At 46.7% G+C, this 23,966-nt stretch overlaps 1 protein-coding gene across 1 annotated transcript in view; it reads right to left on the bottom strand.

Annotated features, from left to right (window-relative positions):
* Positions 1-5,529: 5,529 nt before the first annotated feature.
* Positions 5,530-23,966, bottom strand: part of LOC143297512 (uncharacterized) — an 18,597-nt gene continuing 160 nt past the window's right edge. Inside the window, exons 1-7 of the mRNA XM_076609912.1 lie at positions 23,686-23,966; positions 15,649-15,815; positions 10,978-11,111; positions 9,174-9,339; positions 7,003-7,103; positions 6,447-6,487; positions 5,530-5,652 (exon numbers count right to left, since the gene is read on the bottom strand). The exon at positions 23,686-23,966 is cut by the window's right edge and continues 160 nt beyond it. Of these exons, the coding sequence (XP_076466027.1) occupies positions 5,530-5,652; positions 6,447-6,487; positions 7,003-7,103; positions 9,174-9,339; positions 10,978-11,111; positions 15,649-15,815; positions 23,686-23,966 (1,013 nt within the window). The remainder of the gene's footprint in view (positions 5,653-6,446; positions 6,488-7,002; positions 7,104-9,173; positions 9,340-10,977; positions 11,112-15,648; positions 15,816-23,685) is intronic.

Genomic DNA, 23,966 nt, shown 5'->3' with positions numbered 1-23,966 from the left:
TAGGCTTTCATTTTTATTAGACAAATACATGCCAAACAAATACTGGCTCAGTAATACCGACTGAGCAGAATCAAAAAGATAACGAAAACCCCATATGCCGGCTATTGTCTGCAGCGATGGAGACTTTCTGACATGACAGAAACTTATGTCGTATGGCGTAAACTTCATAAGACGTAAACCACATGCAGTGACGTAAACTTTCTGGCATGACGTAAGCTTTCTAGCATGACGGAAACTGTCTGTAATGACGAAAACTGCATACGACTGAAAGATGTAAAACGAAGAGCTGAACGAAGACAAAGGAGGAGGAGGAGAAGAAGGAGGAGGAAGAGGAGGAGGAGGAGCAGAGGGAGGAGCATGAGGAGGAAAGCCTACCTCTATTATCTCCTCTCTCATTTCAGTCAGATACAACACGTATTTATCACTGCTGAATAGTGTGCATAGTATGAGAGAATAATCATTCACATGGACTGAAAAAAAAGAAAGACGGAAGATTAAAACGTCTTTACAAACTTGACCAGAAATCTATGTCAACACAATGATGTGCAGACTGAGCATACTATCCGCTCCGTGCATAAACACACGGTGGTATTTGAATACACATGGTCAGGATATTCAGTATTACATGCCAGCGTTCAGCGAGTTTAGAAACACGGGAATGTCCAGCCTGTAACAATTCCCGAAAATGGGGAACGGCTGCCTAAATGACGGGTACAAAGGGCTATATAGGTATGTGCGTGCTCGTGGAGATAAATGGACGACGGAGTCTGGAGTCCAAAGGGCAAAAATGTCGGCTACTGGTTAGCATAGGAAATGTCTCTGCAGTGATACACAGATCAACCCCCACCCTCCTATTGTGGTTAAACACACACACACACACACACACACACACACAACACACACACACGCAACCCCCGCACACACACCCCCACCCCCTACACACACGCGCATACAAACAGACATCACATACACTGCACACATGCATACGCGTAAAATACAAAAACACACATACACACACGCAAACGTACACACACACACACACACGCACCAATGTGCACAGTCTATTAAATATCATTCAGCCATGACTACAACACCACAGCGAAACAAAAATCTGAACCAAGAAGGACGCTTTTTGAGAAGAGCTGAGTTCGCTCCTCCCCCCCCTCGACTCCCCCCCCCCCCCTGCCCTCCCTCTAGCCACCCTGACCCTCTCTCTTCCACCCCCCCCCCCCCCCCACCGAAACGTGACGCATTATCTAAAAACATGTTGGTGGCTATCAGAATTGACCATGGTCACAACCCGGCAGATGTCGCCAAAGCTCAGGAACCATTGAGATCATGGGTAGATTTGCCCCCACGACATCACAGCCACACGTTCTGCCCAATACAAGGGACTACTGGAAAGCCTGTAGCATCGTAGTTCGAAAGGACCCATAGACGTCATGCTAAATATTGGTGTCTGTTCATATACATATTCATTAATCTAGTGACTTGTCTGTCATCTGTTTATCTGATTGTCTATTAACATCTGTTTTTTATCATCTGTTTATCTAATAGTCTATTAATATCTGTTGCTTAACACAGGTGGGCTTGCATGAGCGAACTAGAAAGCGCTAAGTTTGCTTAGAGTTAAGAATATTCCCAACTCCACGGACAATTCCAAACACTATGGAACATTCTTAACTCTAAGCAAACTCAGCTCTCCAAAGATCGCCTCATGCAACCAGGCCCAGGCAATTATACAAGGCTGTATCAAGGTTGAAAAAAACAAAACAAACTAAGTTAGAAATCGATCCCTAATAAAACATATCGATCCTTAAAAATATGGAGAAAAAAAAAGACATGTGAAAGACAGTTACGGGCAGGTATAGTCATGCCTTGATAACAACTGTCTGTGAAAACGCGTGCCTTGTTAATATTGTCGTATGGCTGCACAAGTCATGTTAACGTCAGTCGATGTTTTCGAAGCTATGACATTAACAAACTTTAACTTCATTCGTTTTGATAAACCGCAACTTCTTCATGCGTCGACATTAATATTCCACAACTCTATGCTTTGGTTTCAACACAGTGTAACGTCATGCTTCAGAATTAACAAGTTATAACAACGTCATGCATCGGAAATAAACGGACCGTGGTAACGTCATGCTTTGGTAACACTGTAACAAAGTAACGACATACCTTGTCAGCAAGTGTCTCCATGCCTTGGTGACACTGGTCAAGGGAACTTGATGTTTGATCTACGGTAATTTCTTGCCTTGGTGTGAGGTGACTTCATGCTTGTCTGTTGTCATTTCATGTCTTGGAAATAACTTTTTGAAGTAACCAAGTGCTACGTTAGCTTAATGATCATCTTTTGACGCCTTGCTGAAATCAGTGAGTGATAATTTCAAGAGTTGGTGACGACAGCCAAATTGCCTTGATAACACTGTTCGTTGATGACTCTACACTTGATAACATTGATCTGTGATAACTCATGCCCTGGAAACACTGGTCCTTGATGACGTTAAGCCTAGGTAACACTGCTTGGTGATATATTTATGCCTTGGTAACACTTTGGTTCGTGATAACTGTATGCCTTGGTAACACTGGTTCGTGATAACGTTGTGCCTTGGTGACACTGGTTCGTGATAACTGTACGTATGCCTTGGTAACACTGGTTCGTGATAACGGTGTGCCTTGGTGACACTGGTTCGTGATAACTGTACGTATGCCTTGGTAACACTGGTTCGTGGTAACTTTGTGCCTTCGTAACACGAGTTCGTGATAACTTTATGCCTTGGTAACATCTTGATTCGTGATAACTTCATGCTTTGGTGACACCTTGATTCGTGATAACTTTATGCTTTGGTAACACTTTGGTTCCTGATAACTTTACGCTATGCTTTGGTAACACTTTGGTTCCTGATAACTTTACGCTCTGGTAACACCTTGGTCCGTGATAACTTTATGCCTTGGTGACACTGGTCCATGATAACTTCATGTCTTGGTAACACTTTGGTTCGTGATAACTTTAAGCCTTGGTAACACCTTGGTTCGTGATAACTTTAAGCCTAGGTAACACCTTGATTCGTGATAACATTACTCCTTGGCAAACTCTGGTACGTGATAGCTTCATTCCTTGGAAACACTTTGGTTCGTGATAACAATATGCCTTGGTAACACTGGTTGGTGATAACTCTATGCACTGGTTGATGATAGCTTTATGGCTTGATAACACTTTAGTTCGAGATAAATTTATGCCTTGGTAACACTGGTTGGTGATAACTCTATGCCTTGGTAACACTGGTTGGTGATAACTCTATGCCTTGGTAACACTGGTTGATGATAACGTTATGCCTTGGTAACAATGGTTGATGATAGCTTTATGGCTTGATAATACTTTAGTTCGAGATAAATTTATGCCTTGATAACACTGGTTGGTGATGATAACTTTATGCCTTGGAAACACCTTGGTTTGTGATAACTTTATGTCTTGGTGACACTGGTTGGTGATGATAACTTTATGCCTTGGAAACACCTTGGTTTGTGATAACTTTATGCCTTGGTGACACTGGATCGTAATACTTTATGCCTTGGTGACAATGGTCGGTGATAACTGTACGCATTAGAAACAATGGTCCCAGACACCTTTATGCTTGGGTAGCTTTGGTCCGTGATAAATTTATTGTCTTAGTAAAACTGGTCTGTGCTAACTTCATGCGTTGTTAACGCTTGTCAGTGATAACTCTGTCCCTAGGTAACATTGGTATGTATGTGATAACGTGAAGCGAAGGTAACACTGACCTGTGATAATGTCGTTCCTTGGTTACACTTGTCAGTGGTAATTTCATGTCACTTGAATACTGATCTGTGGTAGAGGATTACCTCGTGAATATTGATATTTAATATATTGTGCCTTGCATGCATCGTTCAGTCGTCATTTCGCGTTTTGGTAGGAATGGCAAGTGCTGCCGTCATACTCTGGTAACACTGAGTGTGATCATTTCTGTTCTTCCTTCTGAGGTGATATTGTATTCGGTAATGTAGATTCGTGGTAACTGCATACATTGGTAATAAGTCTGTGGCAACTGGTAATATCAGTCTGTGGAAAATTCATATCTTTGAGAAAGCTGACCGGATGAAACTTCTTGTCTTCGAAACGCTGATAATCGGTTATTAGGAAATGTTGGTCTGCTGGATTCAATGTCATTGAAATGCTGAACTGTTTTCATAATGCTTTGTAATTTCATGGACTGGAGTCAATGATGTGGGACAAATATTGGGTCGTGGTAACAAGGGGCTGTGGTTGTGTCGCTGTGTTACCGTAACCCATGGCGACAAAACACACTGGGCTCTGGCACGACTGTGATAACAGTGGACCAGCAGTAGTGGCAGACAGCTGACGTAACATTATGGCTGTAACACCTGACAGTAGTGAAATGAGTCTATGGTAACGGTAGCAAACGATGGGCAGCGATAACAATAGCATAGGGAACTGTGGCGACATTTTACAGCAACAGGTTCTGGTAACAAAGTTTTGTAATCACATGGTATTGTGACAGCATCAGGCCGCGGGGATATACAGCACGTGCTTTGTAATCACATGGACATGTGGCAGACAGGAAAACTGGGTCATATCAGCTGTTACACAACAGGGTTGCAGTGGTCCTGACATGTGGTAACACACGTGTGTTGATAACATCGGTGTGTTTGTAGACGCATCTCTTGACAACATCAGGATTTGTTAACACGCACGTGGGGTAAAACTGGCTAGCAGGCAGCAGAGACGTAAGGTATAACAAATCAGGCAGCGAAAAAATATTGAACCATGCGTACTATGAAGATCAGACAACACTGGATTGCGGCAATAATGGGCGACGGTTCATACTGTGCTTTGTTAACGGTGGACAGCAGTGACTCTTACGTGGTTGAACCTCGAAATGTGGCGACATCTATACTGACAGTGAACCATGGTGCTGTGTGGTAACATAGGGTTGTAAACTCCAGTCGTGGTAAGGTTTCTGGTAACCAAGAACTTCAGACTGTGGTAACATGTAAGGCGGACAGAGCTGTGCCGTGGTAAAATAGTCTTTTTTCAGAGAAAAACAAGCCAACTTCAGCCTTGGTATCGTCCTGCTGCGGTTACCCAATCGCTTAAATTATCATTGTAGTTACTAGAGCTGTTGTAATGTGCTATATTAGCACAAAACGTTCCGACAGACTTCTGTAAACAGGCCTGTAATCACAGCCAGTCTGTAAAACACGAGCCGAAATCAAATCAAATCAAATCATGGTGCTTAGAGCCTCGTCGACCACTAAGGCCAAAACACAAGCCTTTCGTGGCATCAGACGGCAGAAACGTTGGACTGGCTTTTGTGGTGTCAGCATTGGGTTCGTGGTTGCTGTAAGAGTCAAATACAACATCATTTTGTCCTTCCATCAGTACACGATCACAAGCCACAGTAGAATCACAACGCCGCAGCTTCCTATGATGTCACCTGTGAGGTCACCGTGACACGCACACACACACACAGAGGACCTCTGGGGCTATGACGTGGTGAGGACAGAGGCGATGACGATGATGGCGATGACAAGGCACACAGAGAACGCCGCCGCCACCTTGCACACCACACGTGACCGTCGTCTGTTCAGGTCCTCAAAGGTCACAGTCTGCAAAACACAGCCACACTTCGTCTTCAGAGGACAGTCACACATGGACTTCAAAAGAGAACCATACATGGTCTCCAAAGGACAGTCACACATGGACTTCAAAAGAGAACCATATATGGACAAACAGACAGGGTCTTCAAAACACAGCCACACCTGTCTTCAGTGGACAGTCAGAAAGGGCCTTCAAAAGGCAACCACACATGGTCTCCGAAGTTCAATCAGACATGGTCCTAGAAGGATAATCAGATATGGTCTTCAGTGGGCCATATATGGTCTTCGAAAGTCAGTTTTACATGTTAATACATGGTCTTAGAAGAACGATAACATAATAATTATTGTCTTTGAACGAAAACCGTACATGGTCTTTCAGGGACAATCATACACGGTCTTCGAAAGACGATCATACGTGCTCTTCCACACACACACACACACCCACACAAACAGCCACACACAGACACACACACACACAGACAGACACACACACACATAGACACAACACACACAAGCACGCACACAACATAACAACATACACACACACAACACAAACACAACACACACAAATACACAACACACACACAGCACACGCACACACAAACACACACACACACACAACACAAAACACACACAAACACACAGACACAACACACACACACACAACACACACACAACACACAGAGTTTACATCTTATTTCCCTCTCCACATCCTGAAACTCTCGTGGAACCCCACCCCACCCCACCACCACCAACAACAACACACAGAAAAACCCCACACAAGACCAGCAATACTGACTTACCCGTGTCGCTGTCCTTTTCGAAGTCTCTATGGAATTTGCGTCTGCAACACATGAAAACAGATACCATGAAAACCGAAAATATCAAACAAAATAAAGACGGATATTAATCAGCGAATGAACCGCTAGCTAGCCGGTTGATCGATCGAACACTGAAATGTCAACATTCTCCCTGATTAAAAAGATAAACAAATGTACCTATGATAACCACTGGAATGTCCATACAAAAGTATGTCTGTGTGTGTGTGTGTGTGTGTGTGTGTGTGTGTGTGTGTGTGTGTGTGTGAGAGAGAGAGAGAGAGAGAGAGAGAGAGAGAGAGAGAAGCAGACAGACAGACAGATAGACAGGCAGATGAAAAGACATGCGTGGGTGCGTGCGTGCGTGCGTGCGTGTGTGTGTGTGTGTGTGTGTGTGTGTGCGCGCGCGCGCGCGTGCGAGTGTATGACAGCGAGAGAGAGAGATAGAGAGAGACAGAGACAGACAGACAGGTAGATACTGACGAAGACACAGACAGAGACACAGAGAGAGAAAGAGACAGAAAGAAGGGAGGTGACTCACTGAGTTTAGGGATGTCCACCCCCTCCTCCACCACGTCCCAGGGCTGCACGTCACTGGCGTTGTTCACCAGGCACATCAACGTCTGGATCGTCTGGATGTCTCTGCCCACACCACCATCAATACATCAACACATCCATCAATTAAAGTGACCATCAACGTCTGGATGTCTCTGTCCACACCACCATCAATATATCAATACATCCATCAATTAAAGTGACCATCAACGTCTGGATGTCTCTGTCCACACCACCATCAATACATCAATACACCCATCAATTAAAGTGGCCATCAACGTCTGGATGTCTCTGCCCACACCACCATTAATACATCAATACATCCATCAATTAAAGTGACCATCAACGTCTGGATGTCTCTGTCCACACCACCATCAATATATCAATACATCCATCAATTAAAGTGACCATCAACGTCTGGATGTCTCTGTCCACACCACCATCAATATATCAATACATCCATCAATTAAAGCGACCATCAACGTCTGGATGTCTCTGTCCACACCACCATCAATACATCAATACATCCATCAATTAAAGTGACCATCAACGTCTGGATGTCTCTGTCCACACCACCATCAGTACATCAATACATCCATCAATTAAAGTGACCATCAACGTCTGGATGTCTCTGTCCACACCACCATCAATACATCCATCAATTAAAGTGACAATCAACATCTGGATGTCTCTACCCACACCACCATCAATACATCCATCAATTAAAGTGACCATCAACGTCTGGATTGTCCGCATGTCTCTGTTCAAACCACCATCAATACATCCATCAATTAATCAATCGATCAATCAACCAAAGTGTCACTTAAATCAAACTATGCTTGTAGCCCAGCAGGTTTCAAAGGGGCCATAATTATGAGACACGTCAATTTTTAATACAAATCAGAGAGAATTCTTCTTCTTCGTTCGTGGGCTGCAACTCCTCCGTTCACTCGTAAGCTTGAGAGTGGGCTTTTGCTTTATGATCGTTTTCCTCCCGCCATGATGAGAGAGAAGTGAAAGTAGAACGCGGCCAGGAGAGTTGAGGATTAAACAACAATAAAGAGTGGGTGTGACTCTCTTCATGCACAAGGTTCACAGCTTTCAAGTCAGTGCTGCTCATGCTACCGGTTCACGCTAGCACACAGGTAAAGTTAAGGTGCACTGGAACAAACCCAGAGAGTTACCACTCTTTACTGTTGTTCAATCAACTAGAACAAAAAGGTGAAAAGGTCAATTAAAACAACGTTTGGAAAAAGGACCAGTTAACACACATCCCATTTTCGTCCACGTGAAATTCTAAAAATAAACAAAAAACAAAACACCCCCCCCCAAAAACAAAAACAAAAAAAACCCACACAAAAAAAACAACAACAAAACAACAACAACAACAACAAACAAACAAAAACAACAACAGGAACAAAACAACAACAACAACAAAACAACAACAACAAACAAACAAAAACAACAACAGGCACAAAACAACAACAAACAAACAAACAAAAACAACAACAGGCACAAAACAACAACAAACAAACAAACAAAAACAACAACAGGAACAAAACAACAACAACAACAGGAACAAAACAACAACAACAACAACAAACAAACAAACAAACAAAAACAACAACAGGAACAAAACAAAAACGACAACAACAACAAAACAACAACAACAACAACAAACAAACAAACAAAAACAACAACAGGAACAAAACAAAAACAACAACAACAACCAACAACAATAACAAAAAACAAACAAAAACAACAACAGGAACAAAACAACAACAACAATAACAACAAAACAAAAACAACAACAGTCAATCAATCACTTTCTCAGTCAATTACAATGAAACTGAATTTGATAAAATAAATTATAAACAACAACAACAACAACACATAAAAACAAACAACCAAACACGGCAGCCAACCAGCCATTTACACCAGTTGTTTCGAACTAAAGTGTTTGACACAGCGAACAACCTGCAGAAAGATCTGTGGAAAAACTCGTGCGACACAAAGATCTGTAAGTTATAAAAAATAAATAAATAAATAAAACGTAAAAAAAAACCAAAAAAAACCGTGCGGCTGATTCACAAAATAAGAGAGAAAACAACAACAACAAAACAAGGGAGAGAAGCAAAACCTCTCAACTCCACGCACCTGCCCACTCGCTTCGGGTGGTCGTGCAGGTGGGAGGGCTGCACGCTGTGGTTAGAGGTGCCCTCTTCCGTAACTTGCTCGGGCGCCCCGTCCTTGGGAACGTAGGAGGGCTTGTGCACGAAGCTCAGCGGATCGGTCAGTCCCGTTTGGATAAGGCAGCTGGTGTCTGCAGCCATACAGGGGACCAGTGTAAAGACCGTGTTAGAATGTTTGGTTCCACAACCACACGATTCATCAGACAACCAGGACCCCAACCCCCACTTCCCTCGGAACGCTAGAAGGGCCGCTAGGACTTCACCCCTATACAGACAGCCAGGATTTCAGCCCTCTGCAGACAGCCAGGACTTCACCCCTTTACAGAGAGCTAGAATTTCACCCCTCTTCAGACAACCAGAACCTCTTAACAACATAACCTCAGAACAATATAATCTTTGGGACTTGTAGCCAATAGGCTGTTAAAAAAAAGAAAAGAAAAAAAAGACTGTATTTAAAATCAGACTGTGGATAAAAAAAAGTTTTGGCTTGGACATAACGGCGAAAGAGACGACGTTAACAGCGTTTCACCCCAATTACCATCATCAAAATACTGCAAGCGGAAGGCTCTTATACTGAAGAGGTGAATGTTGACAAAGAATACCACAATTCTGACGACGGAAGCTAAAGGTTGGGTCATTCAGACACCCACTGGACATCCGAGGGGTCTGTGTAGAGGAGAAGAGAGGACTGAGTGAGTTAAAGACAAGATACATTTCATTCTCATTCTGGAGCCTTTTACGAAAGCAGAGACCCTAAAGTATAACGCATCATCTACGAGAACGAAAACGCTGCTGTTTACAAGCGATGTAAGAATCACCAACTAACCACACAGATTTTGTGGCAAGTGCCTTCATCAGCTTGGGTCCCACTGAGGACCGAAGAACTTGACAGGTATGCAACACCATGCAGTGTCCACGATCATTTTAGGGTTTTCCTGAAGACGTCAACACATCATAGCGGTTCCAAAGAATCTGTCTACTCGACAGAATCCGAAGCAAAGTTAACAGACTTCACGGTCATTGGATCGATGGCTGGGACACCCTGTGAAAGTGATCTGAACTGAGGATAGTTACGATGACCCATACAGACCACGGAGATACACTGACATGGTTTAAACAGTATTTTATCTTCAAACATGTCACACACACACACACACATACACACACACGCGCGCGCACACACACAGGCACAGACAGACAGACACACACACACTATGCAGAGGTAGAACATTAATGTGACCCCAAGGGTCACGCTGACAAAATGAGTGAAACAGAGACTGTGACAGATCGACAACGAGAGACAAAAACAGAAATCGAGAGAGACAACACAATAAACACACACACACACACACACACACACCACACACCCCCTCCACACACACACACAAACAGCGCGCACACAACACACACAAACACCTTCTCCACACACACCCACACAAAAACACAGACACATACATAAACCCCCCCCCACACACACACACAAACATCCACACATCCCCCCCCACACAAACACTCCCCAGACACACACCCTCACACAAACACCCCCCTCCACACTCCCCTCCAACCCACCCCCCCAACACACAAACATCCCCCCACCCCCCCACCCACACACACACAAACACCCCCCACACTCCTCACCCCCACACACAAACAACCCCCTATCCCCCGACACACACAACTCCCCCCCACCACCACCATAAACCCCCCCCTGCCCCCCGGCACACGAACAACCCCCGCCCCCCGCCCCTCCCAACACACAGCAGTCTGACCGTTGTGGAGGTGGAAGAGACAGAGCAGGGAGCGGAGTTTTCCCAGCAGGTAGACCAGGTACTCCAGGCACCCCGAGTAGATCCTGTACAGACGTTCCACCTGGTTTCCCTCCTCCTTCTTCAGGCTGGATTTGCTGCCGGCACAGGGACACGCACGCACGTAGGCACACGCATGCACGTACGCATACATAACGCATACAAACACACACACACACACACGAACGCAGACACATATACATGCAGGCACGCACGCACAGACACACTCGCACTCGACAAACGCATACGCGCGCGCGCGTCCACACACACACAAAAAAAGACACACACGAACGCAGACACATACATAGGCACACACACACACACACACACACACACACACACACACACACAAGCTTGTCAGGGAATGATATGTCGTACTGAAATGTATGCATAATTCACGTATGTACTTTTATTGTAAAAACACCTTGAGCTCCCTGTTTAGGATATGGGAGCGACAGTCTGCGTTATCATTATTATCACACACACACACACACACACACACACACACACACACACACACACACACACACACACACACAAACACACACATTCGTTACGTACGTGTACTTCATGTATGTACGTTTGTATACATCACGAGCTCCCTGTTTGGTAGGTGCGAACGTCAGTACCATTATCATTATACATCTCTAGTACATGACGGTGGGAGAGAGAGAGAGAGAGAGAGAGAGAGAGAGAGAAAGAATTGGGCTGAGACTTGCAGTGGTAGTGGGAGAAAGATTTGCCAAACATGGTAATTTTCACGTATGTACCACTTCTTCAGGACAATTACGGCGTTCTGAAAAACGAGGTGATTTTCAATTGTGAACTTTCAAATCATATTTCACCATCCTCACAAAATAGTATATAGAACCGGAACCTTTGTAAAAATAATAACGATAATAATAATAATAAGAAGAAGAAGATCAACAACAACAACTTCAATAATGATATTGATATTAACAACAACAACAAGAATACTACTACTACTACTAATGATGATAATAATAATGGTAATAATAATAATGATGATGCTGATGATAACACAAAAACGCACAGTACACAGTACTTATATCTATCAAGGCGTAAGTATCAGGCGATTGAGGACTGGATTTCCGAATACTGAACACCAGTGGTAGGTTTGAATTTCACACTGGTTCACGGTTACAAGGGTGTTTTAACAACAATAGCAACAACAACAACAACAACAACGACGACAACATGTGATAGAAATAACAACAGTAATGTCAAGCAGCTCTCTGTGCTGAAGAAATGTCACCATCGTAACCGAGCGTGCAGTCAAGTTGTGGGTGTACATGTACGGGTGTGTCCAACAATGTTCAGCGGGGGGAATTTCTCCAGCAATACTGACGACACATACTGTGTCTTGTGACAGTGACCTTTCTACACGATCTGTACTAACTGTAAAAAAAAGAAAAAAGAAAAAAAAAAAAGGTTAGTTAGAGATAATGTTTCACGCTGATTTATCTTATCACATGATATTCTCTCCAGACCTTATCCACTTGTGACAATCTTCCTCAGTTCACGCGCGCGCACACAGACCCAGACCGACACAGGCGCGCGCGCGAACACACACACACACACACACAGATAGAGAGAGAGAGAGAGAGAGAGAGAGAGAGAGAGAGGGAGAGAGAGACACACACACACACTAAGACACACACACAGACGTGTCTCAAGCATGTTCTTTGCTCAGGAAACCGATGTCGATGTCCACCAAAAGCTTTATCTGAAGGGTGCGACAACTGAGAAAGAATGACTCATAGAGAGATGGGGGTGTAGTGGCGAGGGAGGGGTGGCGAAAGAGAAAGAGAGAGAGAGAGCGTGAGAGAGAGAGAGAGAGAGAGAGAGAGAGAGAGAGAGAGAGAGAGAAGGAGAGAGTGTTTATGTGCATACGTGAATGTGAATGCCTGTGTGTTTGTGTGTCCGTGCGTGTTCGTTCGTGTGCGTGCTTGTGTGTGTGTGTGTGTGTGTGTGTGTGTGTGTGTGTGTGTGTGTACACGTGTGTGTGCTTGCTTGTGTGTTTGTGCGTGCGTGTGCGCGCGCACGCGTGCATGGGTGCGTACGTGTGTCTGTCTGTGTGTATGAATGAGACGACGATTCTCAGTTCTCAACCAAAACTATCGACCACACACACACACACACACACACACACACACACACACACACACACACACACCCGCGCCACATCGTGAAATACAGCCCCAACTTCCAGCCTATCGAGAACCCAATCCAACCAAGAGACGGTGGCCTCCAAAGAAATCGATCCGTTCAAACCACACACACTCCCTGCCCTTGTCTGGTCTGGTCTGGCTTTGAGACACAACAGGGCGTCATGACATACTGTTGTTCATCGTTGGCTACCGCCTGGAAAAAGGGCGAGTCTGTGATTGTCGTTTTCAGGGTGATCAGGAACGCGGTAGTGGGGTTGGGAAGATGGGTATGGTAGGTTAGAAACAGAAGCTGGAGACTGACGGGTTAGGGAAGAAAGAGAAGAATTGAGAGAATTGGAGAGTGGAGACAGAGCGGGGGGGGGGGGGGGGAAGCGAGAGAGAGTGAGACAGAGAGGGAGAGAGAGAGAGAAAGAGAGAGAGAGAGAGAGAGGCAAAGACACAGACAGGACAGGGAGACAGACAGTTTCAATCATAAGACATAGAGAGAGAGAGAGAGAGAGAGAGAGAGAGAGAGAGAGAAGGAGAATGGGGGAGGATGAGAGAGAGAGAGAGAGAGAGAGAGAGAGAGAGAGAGAGAGAGAGAGAGAGAGAGGCAGAGACCGGCCGACCGACCGACCGACAGACATAGACACATGTGTGAACGCAGGAAGGTAGGACAGATGTATTTTGTTTGTAGCTTCTGCCGAGATGCAACTCTTGAGCTGCAAGTCTGAAATGCGCGCGCGCGCGCGCGCGCGCGCGCGTGTGTGTGTGTGTGTGTGTGCGCATGCGTGCGTGCGTGCGTGTTTGTGTGTGTGCGTGCGTGCGTGTGTGTGTGTGTGTGTGTGTGTGTGTGTGTGTGTGCGCGCGCGCACGTGTCTGTGCATGATTATGTGCATGCGTGTATGTGTGTGTACGCGCGCATGAGCAGAATGGACTTAATACGATTTAGGTATAGCAGACGTTAATGTCTTATGTCTTTCATAGAGATGTGTGTGTGTGTGTGTGTGTGCGTGCGCGCGCGCGCGCGTGTGTGTGTGTGTGTGTGTAGTGGTGGGTTGTTTTGTTGTTGTTTTTCGTTTCAAAGCGATGATATTCTTTCTCATAAATCACATTAATCTGAATAAGCTTTAGCGCTAATTTCTGCCCCCCATAAATCAAAATTCGGTTTCTTTTCCATGGGCCACACTTCCTTTGTTGTCTCAGCCCAGGAAAATGTCAACGAATTATCTAGAAAGTTCGAAAATTAGAAGAAAAAAAAAAGATATGTACTGATGGAAGCCGTAAAAAGCAAAACACGTAAAGGGTGCCTATTAAAGGAATTATCTCCATGAAGCTTTCAATTTAGGTCGTACTCTCCCACCAGACCTGTGAAAATCAATGATTAAATCACGTGTCTGAAGTGAAATCTCTGGTCTTTGGAGTACACGCGACGCGGGTTTTGTACAGTGAAGCTGTTAAATCGTTTTGATCTTTTTTTCCCCCCCAACCATTTTATTTTATTCCAAACTTGGGACGGCATTTTTAGCGACACGTACAACGCTGAAGATAGCGATCGGCGCGCGCGCGAGCACGCACGCGCGGACACGTGTATTTAGACACTGATTAGAAAAAAGCAATAGACGTAGGCATACATGTATGCAAGATTCATTCTACGGTAGCTTTAGCATCTCAAAGAATGTCGCGGTTATTTGTAGTTTTTTGGGGGGTTATTTTGGTGTTGTTTGGGGGTCGCGCCGTGGTAGAAAGAAAAGCCAAAACAATGCAGGCTTTGCGCTGTAAGCCTACCGTGATTCTGCTACATGCTGAGATCGTGAAATGGATGGGGTCAGATCGATCAGGTTTCTCTTGCTAAACAGTTCAGCAGTCGTTCGCTTGCGCACGTGCGAACCTATAGTCTGTCTGTCTGTCTGTCTCTCTCTATATAGTATGCTATATTTTATATACATACATACATACATACATATATCTGTCGCACAATACACACACACACACACACACACACACACACACACAGAGTGACCCACAGACACACCCTTCCCCTCACTCACTCATTATCACACACACACACACTCTCTCTCTCTCTCTCTCTTTCTCTCTCTCTCTTTCACACACAAACCATAAAATAAACCACCACTACACGCACACATACAAATGTTGTCCATCACGCAACAACACCACCCTCACCACCACCCTCACCCCCACCACCCTCACCACCACCATCATCACTACCCTCACCACTATCCTCATCACCACCACCACCTACACCACCCTTTCCACCACCCTCACCCACCACCACCCTCCTCACCACCACAACCATCCCCCTCACCACCACCACCACCACCCTCACCCACCACCACACTCCTCACCACCACAACCATCACCCCCTCACCACAACCACCACAACCCTCAGCCCCCCCCCCCATCACCCTCACCACCACCACCCTCACCCATCCCCCCTCACCTCCTGATGAGGGGCACGAGGCATGCGGCGTTCTGCTGAGCCAGGCAGTAGGACCGCTGTCTGCACAGCCACACCTCCTCCCGCAGCCTGGTGCTGTCCGTGTCCCCACCCAGACCCAGGCACAGGGCGTCCAGCATTGCCAGCTCCTTGCTCAGCTGGTACACCAGCTGCACACAACGATAAGACAAGGCAAGGTAAGGCAAGACAGGGTAAGGCAAGATGAAGTAAAGCAAGGTAAGCAAGGTTCGCAAGGCAAGGCGAAGCGAGCAAGGCAAGACAAAGCAAAGCAAGGTAAGGCACACCGAGGCAAGAGAGAGCGTCAAGATACACCAGCTGCACACAAAGAATTGGGGGGGGGGGGGTCAGTTAGTTGCGGAAAGTCAGGTGTAGTGAGGAAAGCAAGGCAAGGCAAGGCAAGACAGGGTAAGGCAAGGCAAGACAAGGCAAGTCAGGGTAAGGCAAGCCAAGATAGGGTAAGGCAAGGCAGGGTAAGACAGGGTAACATAAGATAGAAGGCAAGGCAAATAAGGCAAGGCAAGACATGACAGGGAAAGGCAAGGCAAGACAAGACAGGGTAAGGCAAGGCAAGACAGGGAAAGGCAAGGCAAGACAGGGTAAGGCAAGGCAAGACAGGGAAAGGCAAGGCAAGACAGGGTAAGGCAAGACATGACAGGGAAAGGCAAGGCAAGACAGGATAAGGCAAGGCAAGACAGGGAAAGGCAAGGCAAGACAGGGTAAGGCAAGACATGACAGGGAAAGGCAAGGCAAGACAGGGAAAAGCAAGGCAAGACATGACAGGGTAAGGCAAGACAGGATAAGGCAAGACATGACAGGGTAAGGCAAGACATGACAGGGAAAGGCAAGGCAAGACAGGGTAAGGCAAGGCAAGACAAGACAGGGTAAGGCAAGGCAAGACAGGGAAAGGCAAGGCAAGGCAAGACAGGGAAAGGCAAGGCATGACAGGGAAAGGCAAGACAGGATAAGGCAAGACATGACAGGGTAAGGCAAGACATGACAGGGAAAGGCAAGGCAAGACAGGGTAAGGCAAGGCAAGACAGGGAAAGGCAAGGCAAGACAGGGTAAGGCAAGGCAAGACAGGGAAAGGCAAGGCAAGACAGGGTAAGTCAAGGCAAGACAGGATAAGGCAAGACAAGACAGGGTAAGTCAAAGCAAGACAGGGTAAGGCAAGGCAAGACAGGCTAAGGCAAGGCAAGACAGGGAAAGGCACGGCAAAATAAGATAGTGTAAGACAAGATAAGGTGAGGCAAGGCTCGCAAGGCAGTGCAAGGCAAGGCAAGGTAATGCAAGACAGGGCAAGGCAAGGTAAGGCAAGACAAGAGACCGCGTCATGGTACGCAAGGCTTTGCTCAGCTGATACACCAGCTGCCCACAATGATGAAGGAGGGGGGGGGGTGAGTGGGTCAGTTAGCTGGGGAAAGTCAGGTGTAGTAAAGAAAGCAAGACAAGGCAGATCAAGGTAAGAGAAGGTAAGACTAGGGAAGACAAAACGAGGCAAGAGCGCGCGTCCAACACCACCAGAACTTTGATACACCAGCTGCCCACAACGAATTGGGAGGAGTGGGGTGACTGGTCAGTTTGTTGGGGGAAGTCAGTTGTAGCAAGGCAAAGCAAGGCAAGGCAAGGCAAGGCAAGGCAAGGCAAGGCAAGGCAAGGCAAAGGCAAAGGCAAGGCAAGGCAAGGCAAGGCAAGGCAAAGCAAGGCAAGGCAAGGCAAGGCATTTATTTCATGTACCCACTGGGCGCATCGAAGACCGAGAGATCCAAAGGCATTTATTCCAATCCTTTAGCTGGATTTCTGATCCAGTGTACGTCAGTGATCAGGGTTCGAGGCCCCTTTCGGCATGATGTTTTCCTTTTCTTTGGGACATATGGTACTATCGATTCTCTGATTATCATATGTGCTGCTTCCAGCGGAACTCGGGAAAAAAATAAATGGTTAATTTCGTTAATAAGGAAATATTGGGGAGTTGAGGATGGGTAAGTAAAGTAGGGAGGAAGGAAGAAAGAAAGGACGAAGAAAATACAATGGGAAAATAATATTATGGAAAAAATAGATGAGAAACAAACAGAAGGATAGTATGCAGTAGGCAGAGATAGATAGAAGATAGAGAGAGGGAGAGGGAGAGAGACCGAGAGGGAGAGAGACCGAGAGAGTGAGGGACAGAATGAGAGTGACAGAGACAGAGAGAGAGAGGCCGAGAGAGAGAGAGAGAGAAAGAGTGAGGGACAGAATGAGAGTGACAGAGAGAGAGAGAGAGAGAGAGAGAGAGAGAGAGAGAGAGAGGGACAGAATGAGAGTGACAGAGACACACACACACACACACACACACACAGAGAGAGAGAGAGAGAGAGAGAGAGAGAGAGAGTGAGGGACAGAATGAGAGTGACAGAGAGAGAGAGAGAGAGAGAGAGAGAGAGGGACAGAATGAGAGTGACAGAGAGAGAGAGTGAGGGACAGAATGAGAGTGACAGACACACACACACACACACACACACACACACACACACACACACAGAGTGAGGGACAGAATGAGAGTGACAGAGAGAGAAAGAGTGAGAGACAGAATGAGAGTGACAGAGCCACAGAGAAAGAGAGAGAGAGAGAGTGAGAGAGTGAGAGACAGAATGAGAGTGACAGACAGAGAGAGAGAGACAGAGACAGAGACAGGCAGACAGGGAAACAGAGACAGAGACTCAGCGACTGAAAGAGGGAGAGAGAAGGGAGAGAGGGTGACAAGGGAACATGGGTGAGAGAAGGGGGGGGGAAGGGTACAGAGAGTGGGGGATGAAGGTTTTTCTCGGCCAGCAGTGAAAGCCACGTCATTTCCGAGCAGGGCGTTCAACACGCTGCAGCCGGGATCATCTCTTGTGTTGGGCGGCTCACATCAAACCCTGCCGCCAAACTACATCTCCGATAATACACAGCGTGTATGAAGAATGAAGGAAGAAGAAACTCATATCACAGCGAGAAAGAACCTCCTAGAAAGGATTGTTTGGGGATTTATCAGGTGTCTTAATTCATTTTCAGATACAGGATCCGATATGATATTCTGGCAGTAGAGAGAGAGAGAGAGAGAGACAGAGAGAGACAGAGACAGAGAGACAGAGACAGAGAGAGAGAGAGTGCAGGGGGGAGGAAGAGAGGAAATGATCAACCTCATCAGGAAATGACCAGCTCAGCATTTCCGGGCTATATACAGCAGCCTGGGTTCTCTGTGTCCGCTTTTGTCTGCCCTGGTATTAGGAGTGCCAGATAAACACTAGTAAGACTTCTTCCAAAGAGATATATGAGATGGGAAGAGAGAGAGAGAGAAAAAAAGAGAGGGAGGGAGAGAGAGGGAGAGAGAGGGAGGGAGGTAGAGAGAGAGGGAGAGAAAGAGAGAGAAAGACAGACAGACAGAGACACAGAGAGAGGCTTTGACGCTTTAATGTCTTTGGCCATGAGATCCTTGTGACATGGGTGAATGCGTCAACATACTTCCATTGCATAACAACACATCAGAGTAAACGAATAAAAATGGAGGAGAAAGCAAATAGTGAAACAACACAAAGTTCTTTCCTTGAAGAAATGGTAGTCTCTGTCAACTCAAGCAAAACAACCTACACAGTCTTCAGCCTATCCAGCAAGAAGCAAGAGGCGAAACTGACACTGAACAACCAAAGGATTGCAGAGGAACCCACACCAACCTACCTGGGAGTGACCTTTGACCGCAGGCTCACTTGGAAACAGCAGATCACCAGATGCTGTAGCAGGGCCAAGCTGAGACTGGTGATCATGAAGAAACTTGCAGGGACGGACTGGGGGGCTGATGAATGTATCCTAAAGAGACTATATACGGGGAGAGTCCGACCTGTAGTTGAGTACGGGACATCAGCATGGGCATCAGCTGCAAAGTCTAACCTGAACTATCTCAACAAGATACAGAACCAAGCTCAGCGTGTCATAACTGGCGCCATGAGATCCACCCCAATCCTGAAGATGGAGGAGACCACTGGGCTACAATCATTGGAGGACAGAAGGGACACAAAGATCCTCATCCAGGCAGCAAAATTCAAACGCCTTGAAAACCATCCAATGAACAACAGAATGAGTAGACCCAGCAAGAGCCGGCTGAAAAGACGCAGCTTCATCCACCAGTCAAGACGCCTAGAAAGACAAACCCCAGTCTTGAGGGAACACGAAGCAAAGCCTATCCCGGCAAATGTCACCCACCCATCTCGGAAGAGGCAGGTGTTCCCAACAGTCGTCACCAGCATTCCCGGAGTGGAGAAGAGAGGAACACAGTCAGACACCCAAAGGAAGGCCCTGGCCATGGAGTACATCTGCAACCAGTACCCCCAGGAAGACTGGACCCATGTCTTTACAGATGGCTCCGCCACAGAAGCAACGAGGGATGGTGGAGCTGGGATCTTCCTCCGATACAAAGACGAAGATGAAGAAATTGCAATCCCAACAGGAAAATACTCCACCAACTTCCGAGCTGAGCGAGAAGCCCTCTGTGAGGCAGCCACAACAGTCTCGCAAAACTCCACAAGAACAACAGGGTGTTTTCAGACGCTCTCTCCGTACTCCAATCCCTCAAGAACTCCCGCTGCAAAGAACAGAACCATCTCACTTCAACCCTTGTTGCCCTGAGTGCCAGAGCGGAGAAAGTGGTGATACAATGGGTACCAGCACACTGTGGCATCGGAGGCAACGAAAAAGCGGACATTCTGGCAAAAGACGGTGCACAGAAGGAGCAGGCCAACAAACTGGTGTCATACGATGAAATCAAGACAATCACCAAGGCACAGCAAAGAATAAAGTGGCGCCTCCAGCACCCCAAATATAACCCAGAAGACAGATACCATTTGCTGGAACGACGGGAACAGGTCAAGATCTTCCGCCTGAGGACTGGACACAACCGCCTGCTCCACCACATGCACACAAAATTTGGCATTGGACAGAGTGGAGAGTGCCATTGTGGTGAGGGACCAATGACAACCGACCACATCCTTCAAAACTGTAGGACGCATGCAGCATCCAGGAGGAAGTACTGGCCAACACCGACAGCAGTGGAAGCCAAACTGTACGGCACCCTGGAGGAGCTGCGACGGACGGCAGCCTTCATCGAGGACACCGGGCTGCTTATCTAATGGGAAGCGAACAAGGAAGAAGAAGAAGAAGAAATGGTAGCAACCTACAGGCCACTTAGCATATAATAACACGTTCATTTATCCATCAATGCAACAGATTCCAACATTGGTAACAGAAAAAAATGTCAAACCCATGTAACCACACAGTTTCCATCTGTTTGTGGTGATTTTTTCCAAATCTTCAAAACTTCTCATTTTAATTTTCACAGAGAGAGAGAGAGAGAGAGAGATAGAGAGAGAGAGTCGGAGACAGAGAAAGGATAAACTTCATCAGGTGATGAACACTACAAACTTTTCCAACCAGCTGTGGTAAGTTTTCAGGCGTTGCCTGAGCTAGAAGCAACAACAAGCATCTGTAACTAACTAATTAACTAACTAACCTTTCCACTCTCTCGATAGGGGTTAGGTTTGATTAGAATGTAAGCAAAACGTTTGGTCTACCGAGACAAACTTGGAACAAATGTGTGCCATGTGATTTTCGGTGGTTTTTGTTCCGTTTCTTTTTCTTTCCATGCTTAGTATTGAACAATATAATGCTAAGGTTAACAACAATGCAAAAAACTCTACTAAGGTTAACAATAATAAAAAAAACAAAACAAAACAAAGAAACCAACAAAAAAACAAACAAAGATAAACAACAATTTAAAAAAACAACACTTCTCCCTCTCTCCAAAGTTCCTATACACCTGTGTACACGCCAAACATGTATACCTGTGCATTGGGTCTTTGACACACACACACACACACACACACACACACACACACACACACACACACACACACACACACAGAGAGAGAGAGAGAGAGAGAGAGAGAGAGAGACAGACAGACAGACAGAGAGAGACAGAGAGAGAGACAGAGACAGACAGACAGACTGACAGACAGACAGAGACAGAGAGACAGAGACAGAGACAGAGTGAGAAGAGCGGGCAGAAATCTGGTTCACCTCAGCAAGAAACGAGTTACATGATTTCCTGGATGTGGGTATATCAGCGCTCAGATCCTCTGTCTCTAGGACATTCAATGGTTTGCGCGAGTTCAGCGCGGTGTGGGTGACACCTGACCGACTGCCCGACCTTGCCGGGTGACAGGAAGGTGCTAATGGCCACACTGGGGGGAGGCGGGGGTCAGTTGTGGGGGTGGATGCTCACTCAGTCTGGCTCCGCGACAAAGCTATCATTGTCGTCAATATGGGGGCATAGCAGGTGTTGTCCTAAGTAAGTTAAATCAGAACAGGCACTACTGAACACCACCGAAATGACTCCGCAGCAATGCAGGGTCTCCTCTGGTGTGTGGCCTCCTCGTGACCTGAGATCGATGGTTCCCTGCGGACTGCCTACGCTGGGACTGAGACAGACGAACCGAGGTGTGGGTGTGCAAGGGGTACTCAGAATGAGCGGTGTGAGAGAAATGCCATATGGAACAGCGCAGATGATGGGGGGAACAAAGAAGAAGAAGAAGAAGAAGAATGTGCTAATAACAACAGAAGATTGAGTCTCGGTGGGAAATTGCAAAATCACTATGATTAACACACTCATCCCCCCACGCACACACAGAGAGAACACTATCTGTCATACCCTTCAACATCGTCATCACCATTTGCCAGTGTCCAACCTGACCATGGCGTAGTTCATCCACAGACCACCACCACCACCACCACCATTATCGTCCACACCAATAACAACAACCACAACAACACCTTCCCATGGCAGTCATCTAGAGACACGAGTCATCATAATCGTCACCACCACCACCACCATTATCGTCCACACCAATAACAACAACCACAATAACATCTTCCCATGGCAGTCATCTAGAGACACGAGTCATCATAATCGTCACCACCACCACCACCACCACCATGTTGAGTGATGGCTTAGCGGTAACACGTCCGCCTAGGAAGCCAGAGAATCTGAGCACGCTGGTTCGAATCACGGCTCAGTCGCCAATACCCCCCTGGCCCCCCCCTCCCCCCCGCCCCAAATCCCGCCCCCCACCACTCCACTAGACCTTGAGTGGTGGTCTGGACGCTAGTCATTCGGATGAGACGATAAACCGAGGTCCCGTGTGCAGCATGCACTTAGCGCACGAAAAAGAACCCACGGCAAAAAAGGGTTGTCCCTGGCAAAATTCTGTAGAAAAATCCACTTCGATAGGAAAAACAAATAAAACTGCACGCAGGAAAAAAATACAAAAAAAAAAAGAAAGAAAAAGGTGGCGCTTTCAGTGTGGCGACGTGCTCTCCCTGGGGAAAGCAGCCCGAAATTCACATAGAGAAATCCGTTGTGACAAAAAACAAAAACAAATAAAACAAAAAACAAACAAACAAAAAACAAACAAACAAAAAACAACCCCCCCCCGCCCCCAAAACCCCAAAGAAATACAATTACAAATACACCACAGCAACAACAATAACCACAACAACACCTCACCTTGGCGTAGTCATTCACACCCGTGAATCACCATTATCGTCACCACCAGCATCATTATCACCAACACCAACAACACAACCAACCACACCGACACACACTCATCTTGGCGCAGTCATCCACAGCCGTGAATCATCATCAAGGTCACCACCACCACCACCATCCCCATCACAACCACCACCAACAACACAACCAACACCCCGTCACCTTGGCGCAGTCATCATCACCAACGTCACCACCACCACCACCATCATCGTCACCACCACCACCACCATCATCAACAACAACAACTCAGCCAGCCACACCAACACACCCTCACCTTGGCGCAGTCATCATCACCATCGTCATCATCACCACCACCATCGTCACCACCACCACCACCACCATCATCGTCACCACCACCACCACCATCATCAACAACAACAAAGCCAGCCACACCAACACACCCTCACCTTGGCGCAGTCATCCACAGAGGCGTTGCCGGTGCCCGGAGGGACGGCCCACAGCTTGTTCAGCCCGCTGACGTCACACATCTCCTCCTCCAAACCTGCCATCTTGGCAGAGTCCGCCGGCACCGCTTCCGACAAGCCGCCCCTCGACGTCACACCACACCCACCCTCACCCCCCAACCCCTCGGACCCTCTGCCGTCCGTCTGGCAAGGGACGGGCGTCGCCCCCACCTCCGATGACGCGGCGGAAGTTTGCGAGGACCTTTGTGACGTCATGGTGTGGT

Source organism: Babylonia areolata, chromosome 22 (assembly GCF_041734735.1).
Source record: "Babylonia areolata isolate BAREFJ2019XMU chromosome 22, ASM4173473v1, whole genome shotgun sequence".
Lineage (NCBI taxonomy): Eukaryota > Metazoa > Mollusca > Gastropoda > Neogastropoda > Buccinidae > Babylonia > Babylonia areolata.
Note: the sequence above shows the minus strand (reverse complement) of the source record. Positions and strands in the feature narration are given on the sequence as shown.